Source organism: Poecile atricapillus, chromosome 3 (genome assembly GCF_030490865.1).
Source record: "Poecile atricapillus isolate bPoeAtr1 chromosome 3, bPoeAtr1.hap1, whole genome shotgun sequence".
NCBI lineage: Eukaryota > Metazoa > Chordata > Aves > Passeriformes > Paridae > Poecile > Poecile atricapillus.
The window spans coordinates 24,826,945-24,851,387 of record NC_081251.1 but is presented as its reverse complement, the minus strand read 5'-3'; the positions used below and the strand labels follow the sequence as shown (position 1 = coordinate 24,851,387).

The window sequence follows — 24,443 nt, the reverse complement described above, 5'->3', positions numbered from 1 at the left end:
CTAATTTGAAAAGTGTGGTATTTCTGGCCTTCATCAACAAAGCTTATCCTTAGAGTGCTAGGTATTAACAACAACTACACTTTTGTTTCAGATGCAACTGATAGAAAGGGGCAAAGAAAGGGAGAAATAGGCTGCATTCTAATCCCAGCCTGTTTGACTTGGGGTACAGAAATACTCAAAGAGTATATATCTGAACTGGATGTTAAGGAACAAGGTTCAGATATTGCAAGGAACTCTAGAATAAGAAATTCCTCTGTCAGGAGAGGTGAGGGCCAGCAGCTCCCTAAGGGAGGAACCTGAGGGTGGTAACAGGCAGGTCCCCAGGCATTCCATGGGAGCTAAGTAGGATGAGAAGGGTAGGCCTAGAGGTGGTATCCTAGAGGGTAAGCCTAGAGAGGGTTCAAGCACAAGTCCAGGTCATTGGGCGAGTTTGTGATGCTAAAGGAAGTCCAAGGTTACAGCTGGGAGTGCAGGCCATTGAGTCATGGTCTGGCTTGTGTCCAGTGGAGGTAAGCAGAGTTGGCCATGCAACTCTGTGCCCCTCAGGCAGGTCCATAGTGATGAGAGAGATCCAGGGTCAAACTGCAAACTTGGTCCATGGGTTTAGGTCTGGATCACTGTGAATTCTCTGTTTACAGAGGAGTCATGGGAAAACAAAGAGGCAAGAATTAAATTGGTCTGATTTGCTTCTAAGGTGTTGTTTGGGCAGAAGAATGGAGATCATACCAATTGCTCCAAAGAGATGGTCTGAAATGACTTAGTATCTTAATTGGCCTGATGCTACCTAAGTATCCACGTGCTGTATGATGCCTTTCATGTACCTGGAAAATTGTTGATGTTCAAGGTGACAGTTACATAGAGTATATTTTGGATTGTCTGCTGCAAACAGTGAAGTTTCATCTTTTCTTCTACATATTTATATTCCTTTGAGTTTTTCAGTGAGGAAGAATTTAATGGCAAAGGTGAAATCAGCAGCAGGATGGATTGGGAATTACGTCATCAAGGAAGGCTGAAAACTTGATTTAGAATGATGGAAAGAATATATTCCCTACTGAAGGAATGAGGAACTCAAAGAAGTTCCTCCGATTTGTCTTGAAATCATCTCTAGATAATACATAGTTCATATGAAGGAAATGTTTCCTTGAGATTACAGCACCTGAATTAAGACATAAGTAGGTATCTACACTTCTATCTGAAGTTCCTGTGATAGCCATTGTAGTCATGGGACAGAACTCAATTGCCTAAACATAGGTGCCTAATGACATTTGAAACAATACATGAGACGTCTTTCTGGTGTAGTGATATTCTATGGATTGAAAAATGCACAAGACACCTGTGCCCTTCTGGAGTGTCATTCAGTCTCCTAGCAGTTAAACACACCTGAAAATTGAGATCATCAGCCACTAGGCTAGGTGTGAACCTTAGGATGACCTGACTTATATTTTATCTCCATCAGCCATATTGGAGCTTCTTCAGCTGAAATGGCAATTTAGACATCTGTTATGCCTTCATAAACGTGCACGGGGGGGACCATTTAGAGGCTCAGTTAGTTGCCAAACAGATGTTCTAGTGCCATTTCAAGTGCCTGCCTATTTAAAGACATCTTGATAGATTTGAAATGAGACCTGCATTAAATGGACAAAGTGGGACCCTTCCCTTTCTGAGCAGTACTTGGAGGCCAGAGCTCTTGAAGTCATCCAGAATGACTCCAGGTAGATCTATGTAGACAACAGCAGTGAGGTGCAGTTTCTTAATCTTGATCTGAATACCTTGTCTGCTGTAGCTTTAGAAGACCTATTCTATTGCTTTTTAAAACTTGTAGCTGTGTTCATGAGTAGTGCAGTTGAGTGTGACTTGAATGTTGTAGTTTTGTATAAGAATAGTATTCTTAATACAGCAACATTTTTCTTCAGTCTTTTGGGCATTTATTATTAATGTAATTTGTTACCTTTTGATTTGCCAGCACATCAGAATACTTGTCAGATTTTTTTCCCAAGTCCTAATTTCTATTTTCTAAATAAAAGTAATAGTTTTTTTTTCTTTATTTGTTTATTCGTTAATATTATTTGTACTTTATGACCTTTGCCTTTACCATTAAAGTCCTCTTTGTCAGCAGGATTAGAGCAAATAACTGGCCACTCCAGCAGCATAAGCATAATTCTTGTAGTTCAGTTAAATTTCTTTCTGTTTAAAATCATATTTCTTACATTTTCATATGAAAGACTTTTACTGTAAACAACTTTGCAGCAATAAGTAGTGTACTATCAGATTATATTGGATTTTAATAATTAACGTAAATGACAGCTAGAATCTTAGGACCAATACTTTACCATAGCAATCCCTACAGTGAATTCTCTGTCAATTCAGACAATCTCTTGATATATGTAAATCACTACTCTTTCGTGAGCTCAAACAGGCCTTCTGACCTCAACAATTATTTGGTTTATTTCAGATAAGTTATCTCTGTTCTTAACTAATTTTATTCTGTGATGATTTACTTGCTTTTTATATTTTGGACATGTCTTTGTTGACTGAATTATTTTTTGAAGTAAGAAGTCCCAATATTTCTACTCATTAAGTGCCAGGCTACTGTTTTATCTATGACATCTGGTTTATAGCCCAGGATCAGTTTTGCCATTTCATTTTTTTTTACTTAGTCAGCATCAGAAACAATATGGAGGGTCCTAAGTGTTATCTTATGTATTGCTGTTATTGAAACACATCTGGTATGTCAATGGAATTTTTGGGGTATGTCTGTGTTAACATTCAGGTCATGCATATAAAGCGATATCATAAGAAAACTTCATTTGAAGAAAGATTATCAGGGGTTGAGAGTTTTTGCTAGTCATGGTCCATTCATGGCTATTCTTCACCCAGTGGTCACGTCAGCAGCATACAGCAGCAGTTCTAGAATGCTCAGTTTATCTTTACTGAGGGATATTCCTCAGGTGCATCGCACTGTTTTTTGAATCTTCTCCATTTTTTATCTAGTTAAGATGGGAATGAATATGTTTTATATCTGCCTTCTAGTAGTGTGAACTATGTCAACAAGGATTTTAATTTCTTCCCGTTTATTTCGTCTAGGTCTTGTAAAGTTTAGAGGCATCTATGTGTTTAGAAGATTGACCAGTTTTCTTTGTTCTCCTTCACCAATCATATCATAGAGCTTTCTCCTGGTTTTTTGGGTATTTTTCCATGTCACTGCAGATATACATTATGGAGTTTGATGCCACCTCTCTGCTGATTCTTGTTGAAAACTGTTTTCTTGAGTAGTTCTTTGTACAAGATGGACCTACCTTTGTTCAGTTGTCCTTTGTGCCAGAACACCACCTTGTGGAAAAGGAAAGCAGAGCTTTATCTTGCTTGTTAAGAAGGATTGAAAAGACTTGAACCTCCAGAACCTTCTCTTTTATGTTTTTCAGTTACTTTTGAGAAGCTCTAGGGAATATTTGCCATTGCTGTGTCTGTCCTTATGAATGACCTTCATGGAATAAAAATCAGAAAGCTGAAGGAACCTCAGCACCTTTAGTAGAAGTAATGAAATAGTGACAGAGCTTAAAAGGTGTGTTTATTTAATTTGTTTACATTTATTGTTACATTAGGGAGATTTTACTGCTTTAATTAAAAGTTACTAGGGTTTTCTATAATGAACCTAAATTTGCAGCTATTTATAGTTGGGAGAAAATGTTTCCATGCAGAAATTTGGCATTCAATGTCTCAAGCTAAATGGTTTGGTTTTCCTTTTTCTATTTCTTTTAAAAATACTCTTTGGCTGCATTCTGTTTTGAGGGAGGCAGGCTTTTTTTTGTGGTTTTATATGCTTTTTGTGCTCCCTTGGCAAGACTTGATACATGGAAAAAAAATTTTCCAGGCTCTTAGTCTTTTATGTCAGCTATTTCCTTTTTGATATTTAAAACATGATACTTTTTTAACAGAGACCCTGTATTATTCAATAAGCAGTCATCCTTAGGTATTTGCCATTACTACTTTTCATATATTGTTACATAAAAACAGTTCATATAGTTCAAGTTAGTAAATATTTTTTCTGAAACAAAATTGTATACCTAGCATGTTTAGTCGTACTAAAATTGGTACTTGTGTATTTCTGCAAAGTTCACGATTTCTCATTCATTGAAAATATAGCAATTGGTTTTCATTTTTCTGTTTCTATTTTCTAATTATTATCTGTAGGGCATTTAATACCATACTTAAAGGAGTTTAAATTCTCTAAGTTGGCCTCGTTGGTTCAGAAAATCATCCCTTTTACCCAAGAGTGTGCTGTACATTTGAAATGCTCCAGTCAGAGTTTGGGGAAATGAGTCCTTCAATTCAATGGTCTGATGCCATCCAGGTAGTAAACAGATAAATGTTTAAACTCTGCCTAAGTTCTTACAGACTTCAGTGTGTTCTCTACATTTGGAGCTTGACTAGTGAGTGCAGATGGCATTGAGCCTGGCACAGAATGTGACTCGTGACTCAGGTGATTTCGTCAGATGTTATTTAAGTAATGTCCAGATATTCTGCAAGTGTGCAACTGTGATCAGAAAACTTCCTAGAAAGTGGAGTCTCCTCTTTCTTCCCAACAGCTTTGTCAAGTACATATTTCTTTCTCTCTTGGAAGAATGTCCCAAGAGTTACAGATTATTCACAGGACAGGCAAGATTCCTTTACTCCTTGGGTTCCACTTGGGCCACATCATAGAAGAATGCTAGTCACTTTAGCAGAAGATGGTACACATACTCTTATAGTCTCCAATTTTTTTCTGAGTTCTATCCAGCAGCAATGGACTGTAAAATGTGTAAGTAGTACACCGGGATTTGAACCTAAGTATTCTGCCGGTCTTTGACTTGCTTCTTATCTGAGCTTCAGGAATGAAGCACAAGAGAAATTATTAGTTATGCTGGTGAGAAGGATGATCAGAACAGAATTTGTGAGATGCATAAGAAACTGGCTGAGGAGGAAATAGGAGATAATACTGAAAGCAGATTTATTAGACTGGAAAGACATTGCTGGTGGAGTTTCTCCATGATTTTTTTAAAACATCTTTCTTCTAATCTATTTTTTTTGAGATAATATATGTTTGTACTAAAATAAGGTAATGATGTTAGTCCAAAGGTTTTCACAAGAAAGTATCAAGGTGGTAATATCTGCTGATAACGGAAGGACAGGAGACATTTTCAGTACAATGTTGGATGCCACACAGGAGAAACTGAGTAGCATTGAAGATAGGAGCAATCAAGGTACCATAAATAAAATTAGATTAAATACAATGCAAAACAAGACTCTTCTGGACTCAGAGCCAAGAAGTTTACTCCAAGCTGTTGTAAATTCATCAGCTTGAAGAGTATACAGATTGGTCTATAGTATTGCCTTGAGTTTCCAGTATGTGGGAATCATTCCCTATGTGGTTCTCAGTGTTGCTCTCACTTGATAAACACTGAACTGAAGTTGAGACTGACTAGTGAACAGGAAGGCTATAGAGAAAATCAAGGGCTGAGAGGCCTGGACTATGGTTCCAGATAGATTGTTTATCTAATATCACAGACAGAAAATAAAACCAATACTTGAATGCCTTTCTGCAATATACCTTCCAAACTTTTGACCCCTATGAACTCCAAGGGCTGTGGACATCACCTGATGTGTCTGTGTGAACTGTTCTGAAAAGACAAGTACAGCTCTTCACTTCCACAAAATTTTGCCATAGTGGGCACTGAACAGGATTTACAAGATTTGGTCTAGAAAATGAACACTTTTTCTCTCAAAGTTTTATGGACATTTTCCATGCTCTAAATTATGCTTTGGTTCACATAATCTATCTTAGCTCTCTTTTTATTTTCCAGTCACAGCTTCACTCATAGCACAGCTGTGGCATTTGTCTTGCAATAAGAAGGATCTGATAATCATGAAATAACCCAGATTTATGCCCTTAGTGCTGAAGTAGTGCCATATTTGTGAAAATAACTTAAGAGGAACAATATGCAGCAGATGTGAAGGTTTTACCTTCACATTTAAGTAGGTTTATACTGTCAGTGAGTGTGGGCTTAGCAGGGCCTGACAGAGTTTCAACTTACCAGATGTTCCATGTGATCAAATAGATGCTATACAGCTGTTTCCCATTCTTTTTACCGGGCTCAGATAAATACACAGTAAATGGTCTGAAATATATTTATTGTATTTTGGCAAGTCCTGCAGAGAACTGCCCACAGGCACCAAGAATGCAGGGAGAAACCAAGGGTGCTCATAGGCATGCTCATTTTCCATTACTGAGGAGAAATTAGCTGCTGTGTGGTTAGAACAACCCTGATGATAGTAGTCAGGGAGGAGTAAAATATGGGGTTTTCCTTTGCCTGTGGATGTTGTGAGATTAGTGGCTGTATTTACGGAGAGTCTCCGGTCTGGAGGAGCTGTTACTCCCATGGCCAGGAGCTGTCTCCCTGTGCTGACAGTGTCACCCTTCCAGTGGTGTTAAAATCCCAGGAGAGGTGGTGGGTTCAGTGGAGCAGCTGTCCTGCAGGTAGCTCATGCTAGTCCCAGCTCAGGCTTTCAACACTGGAATGGAGAACTGGTTTGGCTTTTTTCCTCAGTGCAATACAGAAAACAGCAAATTTCCAGAGCTTCTGGCGAGGCTGCCTGTGTCTCTCCTGTCCACTCCTGATCATGGGCAGCATGCCCCAAATTAGCCATGGGGTGTGTTTTTAAGGGCACACAGCTTTTGGGGTTTAATCCAGCCAACTGCTCTGAACTGTTTCAGGATTTATAGGTCCAGTTTACATTAACTGCCACACCTGTCAACTTGATTCAATCACAGAGCAGCTAAATAATCAAAAAGGAAGTTTCATTTCCCTTCACCTGCTTTCCTGTTCTAATTTCTCCTTCCTCCCCCTCCAGTTCCCCATATTCTCCTTAGCCCTTTGACCTTACTGCTGCCTTCCTTCCCTCTTGTCTCTGTCAGCCTCCTGCCTTTCCATAGCTGCTCTTACACCTGAAAAATTCTTCTTTTCTACTAGAGGCTTTCCTTGTTCTCCTTTAAATCTTTTTTTAAAACCTTCATTTTCAGTCAGAGAAATAGCTTTAATTTTTCATTAATAATCTCTTTAACATTTCTTGACTGCTATGTTCTTTTCAGATTTATAGCCAAGTCTTACAAACGTTTACAGAGAAGTACCTGTTTAGTTATATTGAGAACATTCAGTTATAAGTTTGGAGGACTGGATTGTTCATTGGAAAGATTTTTGAAATGGAAATATTTCTCTCTGTAAAATTCAATGTTCATATAAGGTTCTATATACATTTTTAATAAACTTTTGTGACCAAAAAGGAGCAATGGAACATTCACTAACTCCTGTTTTTAACTTTTATTCCTTAGGTCAAGGTGTGGAACATGCTCTCACAGATTTTTAAATGCGCTGAGCAAACTTAATGTTGATAATATAACTTTATACCCTGAATCATGTAAAAGGACAAGTACAAGCTGTACCTTTTGATCTTGGTGACCTTAATGGGTTTTTATTTCAGTATTGATTTTTATTTCAGGAGCCTCAAGCATCTGGTCTGCCTGAGTACATAAAGATTGTAGAAGTTGGGCCGAGGGATGGTTTACAAAATGAAAAGGTAACTTTTCTCTTTTTATTTTCATGTGTGCTTTGACTTGGATGTTAGCATTATTTTCATTGTGTAGAACATGTCCATCCTGCTAATTATGTTTCTTTCATTCTGTAATGTTAAATATATCTATTTTCATATTGATAACTTTCCTTTTTATTAGAATGAAAGTATTCCTATTTACCCAGCTTTTAGATCATATAATTTCTTTCTATACTTGGCTATCTAGCCTTTCTGTTACTCAACATTTCTTTTTACTGGAATTTGTCTTGTCAGTCAGTAACATTCTGTCGTGACATAATTGGTAGACACTATGAAACACTGGCTATCTTTGTAACTTGAGTTTCTGCTTCAAGTGTTAATGTAGAAGGAATAGTGAAATAGGTTTTGTCATGCTTCTTGCTGGAGAGACACGGGGAAAAAAATATTGCTCTTTTGATAGCATTATTTGCCTGAAGGGAGGGGAAGGGAAATTGCTTGGTAGGGAAGCAGGGAAGAAGATTGAAAGAGATTATGGGGTACATGTGTAGAAACAGTCATCTATTTCCACAAATGGGAGGATAAGATCACATATCAGAGTTACTGATACACATATTAACTGATTACAGTTACTGATATCAGAGATACTAGTGGTATTAGCAGAATAGAGTTACTCTGCCTCAGCTGTGCAACTTTTTTCCTCCCATTTTTTGCTGGTCACACTGTTAGTATTTCCTTTGTCAGTTCTTGCTAGTTTGGTGTTTAGTTAATAAGAAATAACAAGGACAGGTCTATAGCCAGTTACACAGAAGTGCTTCCTTTTGTGATGGAGAGAAAATGGAGTAAGATCATTGTATACTGCCTAGTACCTTCCTGATACCTTCCTTATACTTCCTTCTTTCAGGAAACGGTAATTATGGTAAAATGTGTAAGTCTAGTTCATTATTTTTAAAAAAGTATTGGTTATGTACAGGAAACATTTGTCTTACTAAAGTTTCTTATGCATGAAATACTTTGCTAAAGTATATCTTCATGTCTATAGATGATAATCCCAACTGATACAAAAATTGAGTTCATCAACCAGCTTTCCAAGACAGGCCTGCCTGCAATAGAAGTGACCAGTTTTGTTTCATCCAAATGGGTGCCTCAGGTATGTAAAATCAGCTTCATTCAGAACTATTTCAGTTTAAGTGACATTCCATTTATTTATGTAACATTAATTTGAAAATAGAGATTTGGGATGGTGGCACAACATTAATATAATTTAATGTTGTTCCTACTTCTTTGCTACTCTTCTAAAACTAGTAGTCATTGATGTAAAAAAGAAAATTAGTATACGTTGTTTTCTTTTACTCTAAATGAAATATAGTTTTCCACATTTGGAAATGTGTTTGGAAGATCTAAATTTGGGACTTCTGTATATGTAGTAGTAAGGCACATTACTTATTTTGGAGTTCTACCACTCTAGCAGCAACTACACTTAATTTTTTATAAGATTGTAATAATTTGCTTATTATTTTTCTAGAATTAATTTTTACATTTGCTAGAATGCAGCAGAAACCTAGCCTTTCTTGAATTGGCAGCAGAACTGCATTGACATTAGATTGCCATGTTTCCATTTGAGATTTAACACTGCAAATTCAGGCTTAGTCCTGAAGTTTAATATTTAGCACCTGTTTGTATTAAAATAATTAATTGCAAATTAATTATTTTCTGCAAATAAGGAAATAAGTAAATACTTGTATATGTAATTTAAACTATTCTTCAAGAAACTGCACACTTGTTTGTACAGGAGCATTTGAATACTTCATATTGGACAAGGAGCATATAAGTTATTTAAAAATTAAAACAAGAAGTTAATTAATTTGAGAAAATACTTCCATTTTAACAATGTCTATTGCATGTTGCGCATCTGACAAAATGCAGATAAAATTTTTACATTTTAAACTGAGAATAGATCCTGGGCCTGGTCTGTATTCTAGGCTTTTCTCTGAGAAAAACATAGTACAGCCATTCTTATTCATGAGTTAGCAAAGCAAATTGTACAATGCTCTGAGGGACCCCTTTGCTTTATTTAAGTGCTCTCAGGGTCACCAGGGAAGAGTCTAGAAGAAAGATAATAGGAAAGGCGAAGAGTGACAATGGACAATTTCTTTGGCGTCAATGCAGGGGCATGATATCTTGTCTGCTAAACTGGAAAAGGTTAGGTTTTTCTAAGTGCCATCACGCTTTGTCAGTTACTGCAACAGATAATGATGTAGTTTTTTAAATGTTAGAAAAACAAGTCTGAAGCAAAGGTGTATTTCTTCCTTTCTTAGTTATTTCCTTCTCCTGTGATCCTTTATGAGGACCAAATTTAGCACAGGTTTGTCAGTTTAGAAGAAACTGAGCAATCCCTTCTTGTCTTAAATCCATGTCTGAATACTTTGTTTTAATGGCTTAATTAGTGGGGTTTTTTATTATTTATTTATTAGTGTTTTTTTATTATTATTTTTATTTAAAAGATAAGATTGTGTTGCTTTGACAGAGAATGCAGTCTTGACTTTTTCTTTGCTCTTTCTTTTTTTCATAGGTCATAGGAATAGAATTTATTATGAGGGTTTAGATCACTCATTCACTTATTTCTGTTTTTAGTATTTTATACCATTTTCATATTTAAAATGGTATTTTATGGTTTCCCATCCACTGCTGTTTTTGGCAAAGATTTTTTTTTTTTTACTGAAAAATCTAAAAGAAAAAGTTTCACAGTAGCAAGGTGCCATATAAAACAGGATCCCCCACCTATAACATAAACAGCAAAAAATTATAAATATCTACTATTAGGAAGCTTATTTTTTAAGAAATTGGGAAAAGAAATATATTATTACAATTTAAAATCTTATAACATGCAATATGTGCAAAGATGGGATTTTACTTACAGGAAAAATAACAATGGGACAGATTTAATACATATAATATTATTTGGATCTGGCAGGTTTATACTGGTTGAAAAAGTGTCATTTTGGTTTTCCAGTATATTCTAAGACAGGCTATAATTGTGGAGAGTGAATTTAATTCCAGCATTCACCATGTAATTTATCATTTGGTTTCAGACATTCTTTTTTGCCCTGAGAAATGTAGCTACTACTTATATTAAATTGAGGAATGAAAAATTGTTCCTAAAATACTAACAGAGATTTTTGTGATGTTATCAGACTAATTTAATTCACATAGGAGCAAATATAAAGTTTTGTGCTATCACTTACTTCCTGATAAGAAGCAAGTTGTGTCTGGCTTTAAAACACTTCTTGCACCACACATCCACTTCCTTATAGATACATGTTGGGTTTATATTTGAAGATGAATACATGGATTTTTCTGATATTTTTAATCCATTCATTTCATAGAAGGAAGCCGGTGACAGGAAGATTCCAGGTTATAAGTAGTATTCTTAGTTAATAATGTTTTATAATTTAATATCATGTATTTAGAATTGTGGCACTACATAGCTATCAATAAGGTATCTGCTGAAAGTAAGGAATAATAAAAGCTCTGTAGTTCATGTATAGTTTCACATGGTACTTCTCAAAATACTTTTCACCAGTGTGGAAAGAAACAGAAATCCAACTTAATAGTGTTTGCTTGAGAGATTGCTCCTTTGAGAGCTCATTTAAAAAGCATTTAAAATGCACTATTCTTTTTTTAAAACTCAGAATCTTTAAGACATTAAATAAGAGCGATATGTTTTATTAATTGTATTGTTTTCAGGTATGCACACCATTGAAAAAATTTGTTTTTAACCCAATTCTTTTAAGAAAATGTGCTTATCTAAAGAGTCTGTCTTTTATTAAATGAGTAAGTGTTTCATTCATCTTCTTCATTAGTACAGGGAATATATTTAATCTTAAATGTATGAGAAAAATGTAAGAGTATCTTAAAAAAGCAGATTTTCTTTTGTGAGGGGAGACTAAGGAAAACAAATACTCTGATCTTTGCTATAATGAAGAAGTATTTTCTTCTTTAGAAAGAAACTTCTGAATATATTAAAACATTGCACTATGTGGAAAGCTGGATTTTGCTTTATTTTTAAGAATAGACATGTTTAATCTTCAAATGTTCTGATTACAGTGTTAAGTAATTCAAGTTCAGTTATGCTTAACATTGTGAAGTTGAATTTATCAGTCCTGAAGTTTTCAAGATTTCTATGATTTCTAAATCTCAGTTATTCTGTTAATTTCACCTATTAAGTCCAGTGAAGCAAAATAAAAGTTGCTGTAACACTTTATGAACAGCATGGTCATAAGTCTGTCCATTTATGATGGACATTATATTTTTACAAATACACACAAAGGAACACTGTAGAAGTCAGCCCCAGTTCTATAATCATATAGATCTAAAAAGATCACACGACAAATAGTCAGAAGTTAAAAAATTAAAGAAGAGTATTTGTGTAAAGTCAGTTTAACCCCTTTATTGTTAGACTTTTTATATGAACCGTATAAGTAATGAAGGCAAAACCACAGTCTAAGTAAATTTCTATTTAGCTATATAAAATCAGAAAATAACTGTTGATCAATACAAATTATTTTAGATGGCAGATCACAAAGAAGTAATGAGTGGTATTGAGCGGCATCCTGGAGTACAGTATCCCGTTCTTACACCTAATCTTCAAGGTTTTCATTCTGCTGTAAGTGCCTTCATAAGAGTTGTCCACATTTACCTCTTTTATGTTGTAGACACTTTCTGTTCAGTACCAGAAACTAGCTTTTAATGTTAGAAGTAAGCTGTAGGGTTTTTTTTCACTGAAAAATTCAGTTCCTGTAATGAAATATCTGTTAAAACAGAAACCTGTATATAGTTGACTTAAGTATTGACAGACAGATTATAGTGCTACAACTTTGCCTCTATGGTAGCCTGTATGAGTTTAATTAATTGAGCTTTATCTCTATCCTGTATTTAGTGATATAATGAAGGGAAAACAACTAGTTGTCGATTATTCCTGCATTCTTCCTTGCTGGTGTTTTTTCCCTCTGTTTGAAAGAATATTTGTTTGTGTAAGCGTTGCTGAATTTTAGACATTACCCTGCAGAGAGTAAATGCAAAAACTTCATACTTCTTCATTGAACAAAAGTGTTATTCTGACTGGAGAGTGAGAGTTAGTTAACTATTCTCCTAAGCTTAAATGTTTTCTTCTCCTATCAGTTGGCTTTCAGCCTTCTAGTTTGCCTCATGTTAGTTGATTTACTGAGGAACTGAATACAAGCTCAGGCTAATTGCCTGTTCAGTGAAGTCACCACATTTACACATTTTCTAGACTGGTGTTTGCTCTGAGACTTCTCTCAGCAGACTCTCATGTACACATTTTCCATATTATCCTTATTGACTGTGACACCAAGACCAATGGAGCCCTTGATCCTAGAGCTGGCTCTAACAAGGAAATCCCTTTTGGCTATTGTTGCTGCTCTGGGCACATGCACACAGAGAGCTTTCCCGAGAATGACTTCCTGGTATTCAGGAGGAACAGACAGTGTCAGGGTTTTTGTATGATCTTTTCCGTTTCTGAAAAGATGAATGTAGATATCAATCATTGTTTGTATAGGTGATTCATGTGATTTCTTACATCTTATTACCTTTATCATTCATTATTTAAACAAGTTTAATTAATTGCTAAGAAGAGGCAGAAAATATGCCATAGTGAGTGATCACAAAATTTTATTCAATCTATCTGTATGCTCTAGCTTAAAAAAAAATTGGAATTAAAGTTAGATTTTAGATATGGATGATATACTTAATGTACTTTAAAATTTTAGAATGTTATACAGAATTAAATGCCTAATCTGATACTTTTATATATTGCTATGATTCTTTTTTCTTTAAATGTATTTTTAGATTGCAGCAGGAGCTACAGAAGTCTCAGTATTTGGTGCAGCGTCTGAATCTTTTAGCAAAATGAATATTAATTGTTCAATTGAAGAAAGCATGGAAAGGTTTGAAGAAGTCACTAAATCTGCAAGGAATATGAATATTCCAGTGCGTGGGTAAATATACAGATTCTGAAGTAATACAGAGTGACTGGAGTCATTGTTACAGGGGCTATTTGGTACCAGTAGAAAAGTTTATCACCAAATTTTTACAATTTAGATGAATTGTAATAATTGTCTTTACTGTACTTAGTTATTTTTGCATTTTTAGCTACTGATGGTGACTCTTGCTGTGGAAGTTGAAAAATGACAACTGTGTTTATGAAATTTCATTATTCTAATTAATTTTCACTATCACAGATGACAATAAAATTTCTTTTGTGCTGTTGAGAATTCGTAACTCTGGTACCTTAATAAAATGCCTTACAAATTTTTATTTTATTGTTGAATTCATAATATATCACTACATACATTGCAGCATCAAGGTAAAAAAGTGAGAAAACAAATTTACTCCAAAGAAAAAACTTTTTCTGTATATGAATTATTTTGAAAACCCAGACATTGAAATTTTTGAGTCTCTAGTTCATGAAACTAGAATTGTCCAGCATTTCTTTTTTAACTTAAAATTATCCTGAATGGTACTCACCCTTGAACGGTACTGATTTTCATTTCCATTTTCTTTTGCATCACAGGTAAAAACTACTTACCTAAGATTAATTGTGAAGGTCCTTGTGATGTAGAAGGGCTCATATAGATTCAAGGAGAAATTCAGCAGAGAATCTAATCTAATATACTAGGATTAGAATCTACTTAATCCTAATCTACTAGGATTGCTAGTAGTTCAAACTGCATCATGCTGAGAAAATACCTGGACTTGAAAGTAGGTAGAGGTAGATATCTCAGAGACTGAGTACTTTAAAATCAGTCTGCGAATAAATACTGGTTTCTCTCTTTTTTCCAGAAATAGTGATGAGGTAATGCTACTGCACGCTTTTTTTCACAGCAGCGTGTGGTTGTTTGGGTATTTACCTTAAATCTGATTTCTGGTTATACCTCTGCCCCAGAGGATCACAGAACAGCAGTATGGTTTAGATTGAGAGAAGACTCTGGAGATCATCTTGTCCAACCCAAGGATTTGTGGATGATGATTGGCAAAAAAACTGAGCTAACAGTGTGTGCTCACAGCCCTTAAAACCAGTTGTGTCCTGTATCAAAAGCAGCATGGCCAGCAGGGTGAGGGAGATTCTGCCCCTCCACTCTGCTCTGATGAGATGACACCTAGAGTGCTGCATAGTGTTCTGGTTCCCTGGCACAAGAAGGACAAGATGGAACTGGTGGAACAAGTCCAGCAGAGGTACTGAAGCATGGCTCAAGGTCAGGCAGAGAAAGCTGACTCTGTTCAGCCTGGAGAAGAGGTTTTGTGGAGACCTCATAGCAAATTTCCAGTATCTGAAGGGATCTGCAGGGAGGCCAGAGGGGGACTCTTTGCCAGGAGCTGTAATGATAGGACAAGAGGGAAAAGCTTCAAGATGAAAGAGTAGGTTTCAATTAAACACTAGGAAGACATTCTTTACTGTGAGGGTGATGAGGCACTGGCACAGGTTGCCTGGAGAAGTTGTAGATGCTCCATCCCTGGAGGTGTTGTTCAGGGCCAGTTGGATGGAGCTCTGAGCAACCTGATCTATTGAATGGAGGTGTTCCTGCCCATTTCAGAGGTGTTGAAACTAGATGATCTTTAAGGTCCTTTTCAACCCAAACTATACTGTGCTTCCATGATTTTCACTCACACACAAGAGCTAACCAAGGATTGCTCATAAATGCTTGGGTTCTTCTTCTTTAGCCTGGGTATATTTCAGGAGGAAAATCACCAAATAGAGAAGTAAGGACATTTGCTGTATGAAGAAATAGTAACAGTTACAGTAAAGAGAATTTAAATACTTTTTCCAGTTGCTAATCTGCCAGTAAAGTCATGATTTGCCTCCCTGAGCAACTTCTCATATAAGAGGCCTGTTACTTAAAATCTCTCTACCACCACTGTTTATCACATTTTTTCTAAAATTGAATTCTGATCTGAGAACATAACTAGCAATTTGAGTTCTCCAGGAGGATTAAGCTCAGGGATGCCTGAACTTTAGGTCTCAGACAGGTGCAGTTAAAGGAGTAGGCAGTCAATTCAGGCAAAACAGCAAGTGTATAGCAACAAATCTTATCCACTTGCAAACATTTTTACACTAAACTTCTGTTTTCTGTTTTTTTCAGATCTCTAGGCATGTCAGGAGATATTTTCTATTTCATATTCTTGCATTTAACTAATAAAATTCAACTAAATGGTACAATGTAGGCAACCAACCATCCAGGAAATCCTCAAAGCCTATGTATTGTCAAAGTTTTTGGATAATTATAGAGGATGTCAAAAAAAGGGACTTTTCAACTTGTCCATAAGATGTAAATTGTAGGTGATGAAGAAGCCCCTGTAGGTCACTGTAGATTGGCTTTCTGCTTAAAATATTAACTTGTCTTCTGTGCACTATATTTCATGTGTTTAAAAAAGTGGCAGCTTGGTGCTTTTCTCCCCCACAGATTATGTCTACTGCATTTGTAACATACCAGAAGCAATTATTCTGGCACTGATATGCTGACGTGATGGAAGTCCTGTTCCCATGACAGGATTCTACAACATTCCCAAACATTTATTGTCTACTATCTGACAAACCGTGTGGCTTTTATTTTTCTTCACAGAGAAAAAGAGAAAAAAAAAACCAAAAAAACCAACAAAAAAAAGTAGAAGAACAGTACAGCAAAAAAAAAAAAAAAAAAAAAAAAAAGAATGAAAACAAAGCAAAGAGATAAAAGGGAAGAATATCAAGAACCAGGTGGTGAAGCAAACAAAACGCTGCAGAGGTGAAGAGAAAAGAGATAATTGAACTCAGGGAAAATACAATCAGATTATATTTTGAAAACACTGATTTTGTGTATCCAGTACAGATATCTCTAATTTCAGTGCAATATGCAAACATAAGATAAACTTCATACAGTACATACTGGAAAACTTTGTTGCATCTGTCATGCCAAGCACTGTATGTTACAGAACACTTCAACAGAGAACTGCTTAATATCAGATAAGCTACAAAGTGAGCAGATTCAGAGCTGTGAATGGAAATTATGTAAGTGCACTCCAGCTATAGCTTTCTTCCTTAGGCTTACAGGGCTAGGAAAAGTGAATGATTCAGAATTAAATAGCCATTAACAGAATAATTCAATTTTTGGGATTATAATGAAGTAAAGGATCCAAATAGAGAGGATATGTATATTGAAGAGAAGCTACATTTATGTGAATGTTATGAGTATCTTCATCACATTATATTCGTTAGAGAATTAATTCATCCAGTAAAAAACAGAGATTGAGGCACAAGAGGTAAGATGATGAAGGAATGTTATACTTTAACAAATTGAAATGTTTAAGAGAGAACTGCTGGTATTTTTCCAAGGGTGATCTAATACAACTCAACAATAAAGTAGCCAATCTGCTAAAAACCTGCTGAGAATCTAAATTGCAGAATTTGGAGCCTTATTTCATAAGAAAAAACCCTTTCTGAGGCAATAATTCTTTGTATCCACTGAACCTTGATTTCAGTATATGAAAATATTGGAAAGAAGGTTTTAAACACTATGATAAGTTAGAAGATAAAAGAGAACTGGTTAACCCCATAAATTTGGATTTTAAGTACACTTTTAAAAAATCCAGACCATGAAGATTTTGAGGAGTCAAAATAGTAATTAATGAGAAATAAAATAGTACATGGATCAGACTGTAGACAAATATGTTTTAAAGAGAATAATTACAAAGTATTGTGATATTTTGGCTCATGACCCTCCCTGTTTGTACTCATTCAGGTGCAGTCCTCATGTGTTGCAGAGTTACAGGAGTCTGTGGGAAGCATTGAGACAGAATGATTGCTCAGGAATAATAACCAAAAGGGATTGTTTAGTGTCCATATACTTCACTACTTTCTTTAAATCTCTGGTCTATTTTCTTGAGTAGAATTCTGAAGACCAGAAAAAAAATAGCAGAAGCATGAATATGGAGAGGATCCAAAATTCACGTTATTCTTTTTTAATAGTCGATCTCCCAGCAGTAGAAAAAAGGTCTAGAAGGTGGACTTAAAACTTCTAATTAGTTAAGAAATGAAAAAATAGCAGTAAAGAAGAAGCATCAGTTTTGAATGCCAAATCCAGGAAGTAAATCTGTTTACAACATTTCAGATGCTTGTGGCGGGGAGGTTATGGAAGCAGTCTGACATTTCAGACTTAATCCTGGAAAACTAAACTATGATTTTCTCTGGTAGAAAAGTCTGCACTACTATAGGGAATTCATTAGTACTCGAGAAAAAATACTTTATTAGTTCCCAAATATTGCAGTTCATTTGAAAGACTTCTGGAGTTTTTCATTGTATTTAATGAGATTAAACACTCAGAGAAGGGTTTTTCTTCCTCAATGAGAAAAAAATGAAAAGATAATCAGAAAGTAAAACTTAAACTGAGATTTTATAGAAGTATTTGGTGCAATCTGGGTGACTTTTTCCAGGAAATAAAACAATCAAAAAAGAATTAGCTATTAAAGTCTGTGATATATGATCCCCTATTTAGCTGCTGCAGAAGCTGCTTTTAGTGACAGATACACTAAGTGGCATTCTGGTATCCTGATTCCATACAATATTTTTTAGAAGCTGTTGCAGTCAAGGGTTTGTGGTAAGTTTTTTTTGATATTCAGTATTTGAATAGATGCTCGTGGTTTGACTGATTGTTACTCAACTGAAGATTAGTTTCAGTTTTTTTGTTGTGTGGCTATTATTTACTGAAAATAATTATATATAGTTTTTTTTGCTATTGTTGTAACATGATCATGACCACACAAGCCTGAACTTGTCATCCTAAATTTTCTAGTTGTTACTAGAGCGAATTAGGCAACCTTCTTGCTGTGGTTTGCTGTATGTGCTTTTTAAAAGTACCTGCCATAAGATAAGATGAAACACTCTCTGGATGGTCCATCCTTTTGGCTGCAAAGGAGTTTGCTCCATACAGTGTTGGTCATTCTGTAGGTAGCCTGTCTAAGGCTAGGCTGTGGAAGACTATCTCTGAACTCAGGAGAAAGAACAAATTAATTCCATCCTACCTCTGCATAGGCAAAGGATTAGGACCTTGTAACTTGTGTAAATTACAAGAAATAGAAGAAATGTATTAATAGGCTTTGTGCTGCAAGGTGTCACAAAATGAAGCTGTTGACTGTACAGAGAAAGATTTTTACTCTGTGGATTTAGTTTTTAATCACCCTTTTAGACATTGGCTGATTTAAAGAACCATAGTCAAAACCTGCAGCCCTTCCTCAAGCAAGCTCCCAGGACCACACATTTTAAATTATAATATAAATTTTGTAGGCTAAATATTTTGCTAGAATTACTAAAGTAATAAAAATAATAATATGCATAAACTGGATTTGTGTTCATTTCAATACAGAGATTGTTTCCTTTATAAAGCATTATTATTGTTTAAAGCGTTATTTATTTGCAGGAAATGGATAATTTCATGCCTTGCCCTAACTCCATGTTTGAGCAGTTGAAAAATACTTCCAAAAATAATTTTAAGGGGTTCAAATTGTATTTCCTATTTTTTCTGGCAATTTACAATTTATGTAGTGAGCATAAATCATTGGCAATCCTTGAATCTTATGAAAAATGCACTCAAATAGTTGAAACTAAACTTTAAGTTTTCACATGTCTTACTGTTACTACAGCTGCACTAACATTGACTCCATCATCATCCAGAAAATTTATGTTGTCAGCTGTCACATTTAAAATCTGTAGCGCAGTCCACAATTTTCTAAATGTTTACTAAATCAGTTCAAATGTTTATGAAGAATTGAAATGTTGCATATGGTCTTAGAAGTTAGACCATTTATTAGCATCATAAAGGGGTAGGGTTATGTTGGTTTTTCTTTGGGGATTTGACTTTTTTTGGGAGTTTTTTTTATTACATGCATAAAAACTTTACAATAACATCTGGGACACACTCTGTGAAGACACTGAGCCAAATCAGTTATGAACTGTGTGGTCAGTTAATTACTACTGTGTGTGTTTTACATGTAAAGTGACACAAAATAGTGCTAGTTTTTATTTGCACCTTGCAATGCATAATTCAGGTACTATTGAAAATATCACAGCTTATTCAGTGATTAAAAATTAAGTCTTAACAGCCAGGATTGATAAAAATTGTGAGAAATGGTAATTTGAAGTAGTCACTTGGATTGTCCTTTAACTTGTGTATCATGAATGTACATATGAAGAAAATGTTGAGTAAATTCTGAATAAGCTGGTTTCTTCCAAGTTACTGTGTTCCATTAAGCTAGATTCTTCTAAGTTAATGTATTCTAAAATTTAAAAATACACAGGAATGAATTGCATTTAGTATAATAGAACAGTAAAGGAAGTAAGGACTGGTATTTTTTTCTCTTTTCCAGAAATGGTGCTTTGGGTCCTCTGACCATGACATACAATCAGACTATATCCTTCTGAAACATTCAATATTCAATATAGGACTGCCTTATTCCTAATAAAAAATGAACCAGGGATATAAGCCTGAAAGGTTGTAATTTTCTTCCTCTACTAAAAAAACCACTTCTCTATGGCCAACAATTAAAAACTGTATTTATGTCCCAGACCTGAAAAATTTTCATATGAATACTTCTTTTAGGGCCATTTGTTCAAATGTGAATGTATATGCAAATGTTTAGAGGCTCAGTGTTAAAAAAAACAGCCACAAGTGATTGCTGTACAATACCTCTAGAGACATTTCCTTACAAAGCTGCTGCTTCATAAATTGAAGCACATGCAATCACACATTAATTCTGAGCTGCTCTATGTAATTTCTTTGTTTATGTCTTATGCCTCTTAGTGCAGTTCATAGTACATAAAAGCATTTTGAAATGTTATCACTATTTGGCTTGCATCTGTCTTTGTACAGAATTCAAATACTTGTTGATATACTTGAAAGATAGCAATATTTTTTCCATAACAAATAGATAACAAACTTTGTTGTGTATTATTATTATTATTATTACTATCACCTTTTATTTGGTTTTAGAAACTAATAGAGATGCCTGTTTTGTTTATAAAGACACATCCTGATTATCTAAAACTCCTCATTATCAAGATAATCAGATCTTTATAATTCAGTTCAACAATGTTCTTTTTTTCTTCTTTTATTACAGTTCATCCTAAATGACTTGAGATATTTGGTTGGCCTCACAGTAGTGAATCTTTTATATGTAATTAGAAATACCATAAGATAAACTCAACAATTCAGTTTTGCACAAATACATACAGTTTGAAGCTGCGTATGTCTTACAAATATAGACAGAAACTCAGAACTCATATTTTCTGGTATTCTGGAATACTTAGGGCTCAAATACACATTTTTTCACATTGCTTTAGATTGCCCATTTTAAAGACTACACTGTGTAGTTTAGCATACTCAGAATTATTTTGAGAATATTGTGATTTATACTGTTACTACTTTTTGAGATAGTAAAACCAGTCTAACACCTTCATGTCACTAAAAGTGAGCCTATATTTGGGGTTATGGAAAGAATAAAATGTAGATGAGCATTTAATAGACTTGGAAGAAACATGATTTTGTATGTGAATGATGAAGAAATCTACAGTGTTATGCAGTGTTAAGCCAGCTGGAATCAGTGCACTGGAGAAGTTTAAGAATCCAGAGATTGCTGGGATGTGGGGACTTAGTGAATTTCTCTGTACTGGGAACAGTTAAAGAAAAGGATCTTGGAGTCATTGTAGTGACTCTGTTGTATCAAATGATTACACTATATGAAGGTTTTCCTGAAGAATAAATTTATACCAACTTTTACCCATTGTTTTAGTACCGGCAGAGAGAAAATATTATTGGCAGGCCAGAAGAGCTGCTTTAAAAAGAAAAAAAAAAAAAGTGTAATCCCTGTGGGATGTGAAAATAATCCCCGTGTCTTCTTACAGGGTAGCGTAAATCAGATGTGAAATGTTAGTATGAAATGATAAGGTAACAATGTGATGTGTTTGCTAGTATGTTACTGATAGCTCCATAGGTAACTTGAGAGAGTTATTGAAAGTTAAATGGTTAAGTGGACCTTCATTATTGTAACAGTTTCATTATATTTTTAGAGAAGTAACTATTTTCTAGATCAGTTCACAATTTAACAGTGTTTTTTTGGCATTAAAAGAGATGACCAAATTTTTTTTCTGTAGTATTCGCTGAGAAAAGAATATGTATTACTTGTAACTGGGCACTAAATACATGGAAAGATTGGGGGATTTTATGTGGTTTTTTGTCTGGTTTTTTTTTTGTTTGTTTGGGTTTGTTTTTTTCGGGGGGGGGGGGGGTAGGGAGGGAGGGTGTTTGGGGTGGTTTTGGTTGTTTTTTAAATCAAATGTGGAAAAAAGATCCTGGCCCTATTTACACATTTTGGACTTGGCTTGGAGAGTCTATTTCTGGAAGATTCTCCTTTCTCTCTCTCTCTCCTCTATTCTTCGTGTTTTCTCTCTCCCTACAGTAATGATTCTGTTTTTAACAAATGGTTTTCTTTGCAAAGAGACAGAATAGATCAGCCTTAATATTATGAATGATAGGCATGTACATTTTAGCACAAACATCCAATAAAAATAAATACATCTGCAGTGAACATGGTAAATTATATGCAAACTTACACTATAATAATAAACAGGAAACAGCAGCATCTGAGTCTGCAACTGGCTTCTCAGGAGGCTTCATGCTTCCAGCTGTGGTAGCAGCTGTGGATCTGGCTCTGGGGCTCCTGCTGAAATAAGTTGACAAAGGGCTGATTGCAACATGGAGTTCAGTTTCTGCTTGAATTCATTTTCCTTTTAACACACTTAAATTAAGTGTGTTTAACTTAAGAAATGTTTGCTCATTTACCCTGTTTGTGGTTTTATATCCTTCACTTCACAGGCACTGGGCTGATGTAATTATCACCATTCCTAGTGACCTTGATCATGAGGACCTTGTACTGTCTATTCCATTTGCGGAACACTGAAATTTGGTTTTGGCATACTGGAAGAAATTGAAAACTCTCTTCCTCTTCCTTCTCCCTCCCCATCCCCAGAGACTGTTCAGCATTTTTGTGCAAAATATTACACAGTAAAGTTGATGTGAGGTTTTTTTTTGTTTTTGTTTTATGTGCATAGGGAACAATTTAGTAGAAGATTGATACTCATCTGCAGTGAAACCTGCAGACAGACAAGAGACTGGGTAAACTTTGCAAGGTGAAAAAAGTAGAAAACTTTTTATCGCTTTTTTTAGAGGGAAAGGTTCTGATTTCTCAAAACCTGAGTGAGCAAAACAGTGTATACCTGTGAGCTGCTAAAGCAGCTGTATCAATGTGTTCTCTTGCAAGTCTTTCCATCTCTGGCTTCATAGGCTGTTTTCTTTTTTTGTGTGTTGAAGATGTAGTTAAGCTATGTCTGGCCTTTATTCAGCAAAGATTTAAGCACATACTTAGAATTAAACACTTCATTCCAGATTTCACTTTGTGCACTCTCAGATATTTGCTTCTGCTCTCATACTGTGGAGTGTCTCTGGTGAATATTCTGAGACTGGGACAGTCTTTTTCATTATGGTATATTTTTTTCTTTCAGTCCTGCTATCTTTTTAGAAAACAGCTGTATTCTCCAACTTAATTGAATTCACAATTTAAATCCCAATTGCCTCTGTAATTTATTGCTCAAACTCTTCTCTTTCCTCTGCTGCTTTTCTTCACATAGGATCTTGCTTTTACTCCTAAGAAAAATAGATACCATATCCTCTTCCTTCTATCCTTTCTCCTCCACTGTCAGAGCAGCAGAAGTTTCTTGTCTACTTTCCATCTGTACCCCCTCCACTTGCCCCAGTGACCCCATGTTCTGTTCTTCCTCTTACTTCTTCCCTCCCTTACTCTCTTTCTTAACCTCTTGCTGTCCTCTGGCTCTTTTCCACTTGCAATATAAGCAAGCATTTGCCTCTTAAAAATTGCACCTTTGACCCTACTTGGTTCTTCATATCATATCTCATCGCCTATCTCTTCTTCATTCCTAAGCTCATTGAAGGCGCTGTTTATAATTACTGTCTGGAGACCCTCTTCTGTGATTCCCTCCTATAACTCCTACACTTTGGCTTCTGTTCCTTGCTTGCAACTGCAACAGCTCTCACCAAACTCCCTGATGACAAGATCTCGGAAACAGTAGTCTATCCTCATTCTTCTTGATTTGTCTGCAGTTGACCAGGCTATTCCTTTAACTTGTGTCTTCTATTGCTCTCTGTGGCTCTGTCTTGGTAATTTTCTTCTTTCCAAGTAGTTCTGCAGAATGCCCTTCAAAGTTGTTTCCCATGTTGGACTAATGTGGGTGGAGGTCCTGGGGCTCTGATTTGATTACATTTTAATGCCCTATGGGTTCTTTTGTACCCATATTAATATTAATTATATTAAATATTAAAGAAAATTATAACAGCCAAATTTATAGATAACAAATAAATAGCTTTATGTTGAAACCTATTTCCTCACACATTCACTTAATGGTTTATAAACACACAAATGCAATTACAAAGCATTTCATTCAGCACTGCCTTAATTCTAGATATACTGGCAAGTATGCAGACCAGGCACATGATTATCTTTGCTCTTTCACACAGACATGCATGTTTTCTCCTTTCATGTGCTCTGTGTACCCCCACTAGCAGTACTCAGTGCTTGCCTGCATATGTTCCAGCTTGCATGTAGTTTTCTGCAACTTCTATAAGAATATAGCAAGACCTTTTCAACAAGAATTCTACAGGGCTTCATCTTAGGCCCTGTGTTCTGAAACATCTTCATAAATGACTTGGACATAGGACTGGAAGGTATACTAAGCAAGTTTGCAA

General features: G+C 35.4%; 1 protein-coding gene across 2 annotated transcripts in view; it reads left to right on the top strand.

The window, feature by feature from the left end:
- HMGCLL1 (3-hydroxymethyl-3-methylglutaryl-CoA lyase L1) overlaps positions 1-24,443 on the top strand; it is an 86,624-nt gene that overhangs the window by 25,455 nt on the left and 36,726 nt on the right. For both annotated transcript variants that reach the window (XM_058836596.1, XM_058836595.1), the window contains exons 2-5: positions 7,534-7,611; positions 8,624-8,731; positions 12,152-12,247; positions 13,450-13,598. In XM_058836596.1, the coding sequence (XP_058692579.1) occupies positions 8,624-8,731; positions 12,152-12,247; positions 13,450-13,598 (353 nt within the window). In that variant the 5' untranslated portion in view covers positions 7,534-7,611. The remainder of the gene's footprint in view (positions 1-7,533; positions 7,612-8,623; positions 8,732-12,151; positions 12,248-13,449; positions 13,599-24,443) is intronic.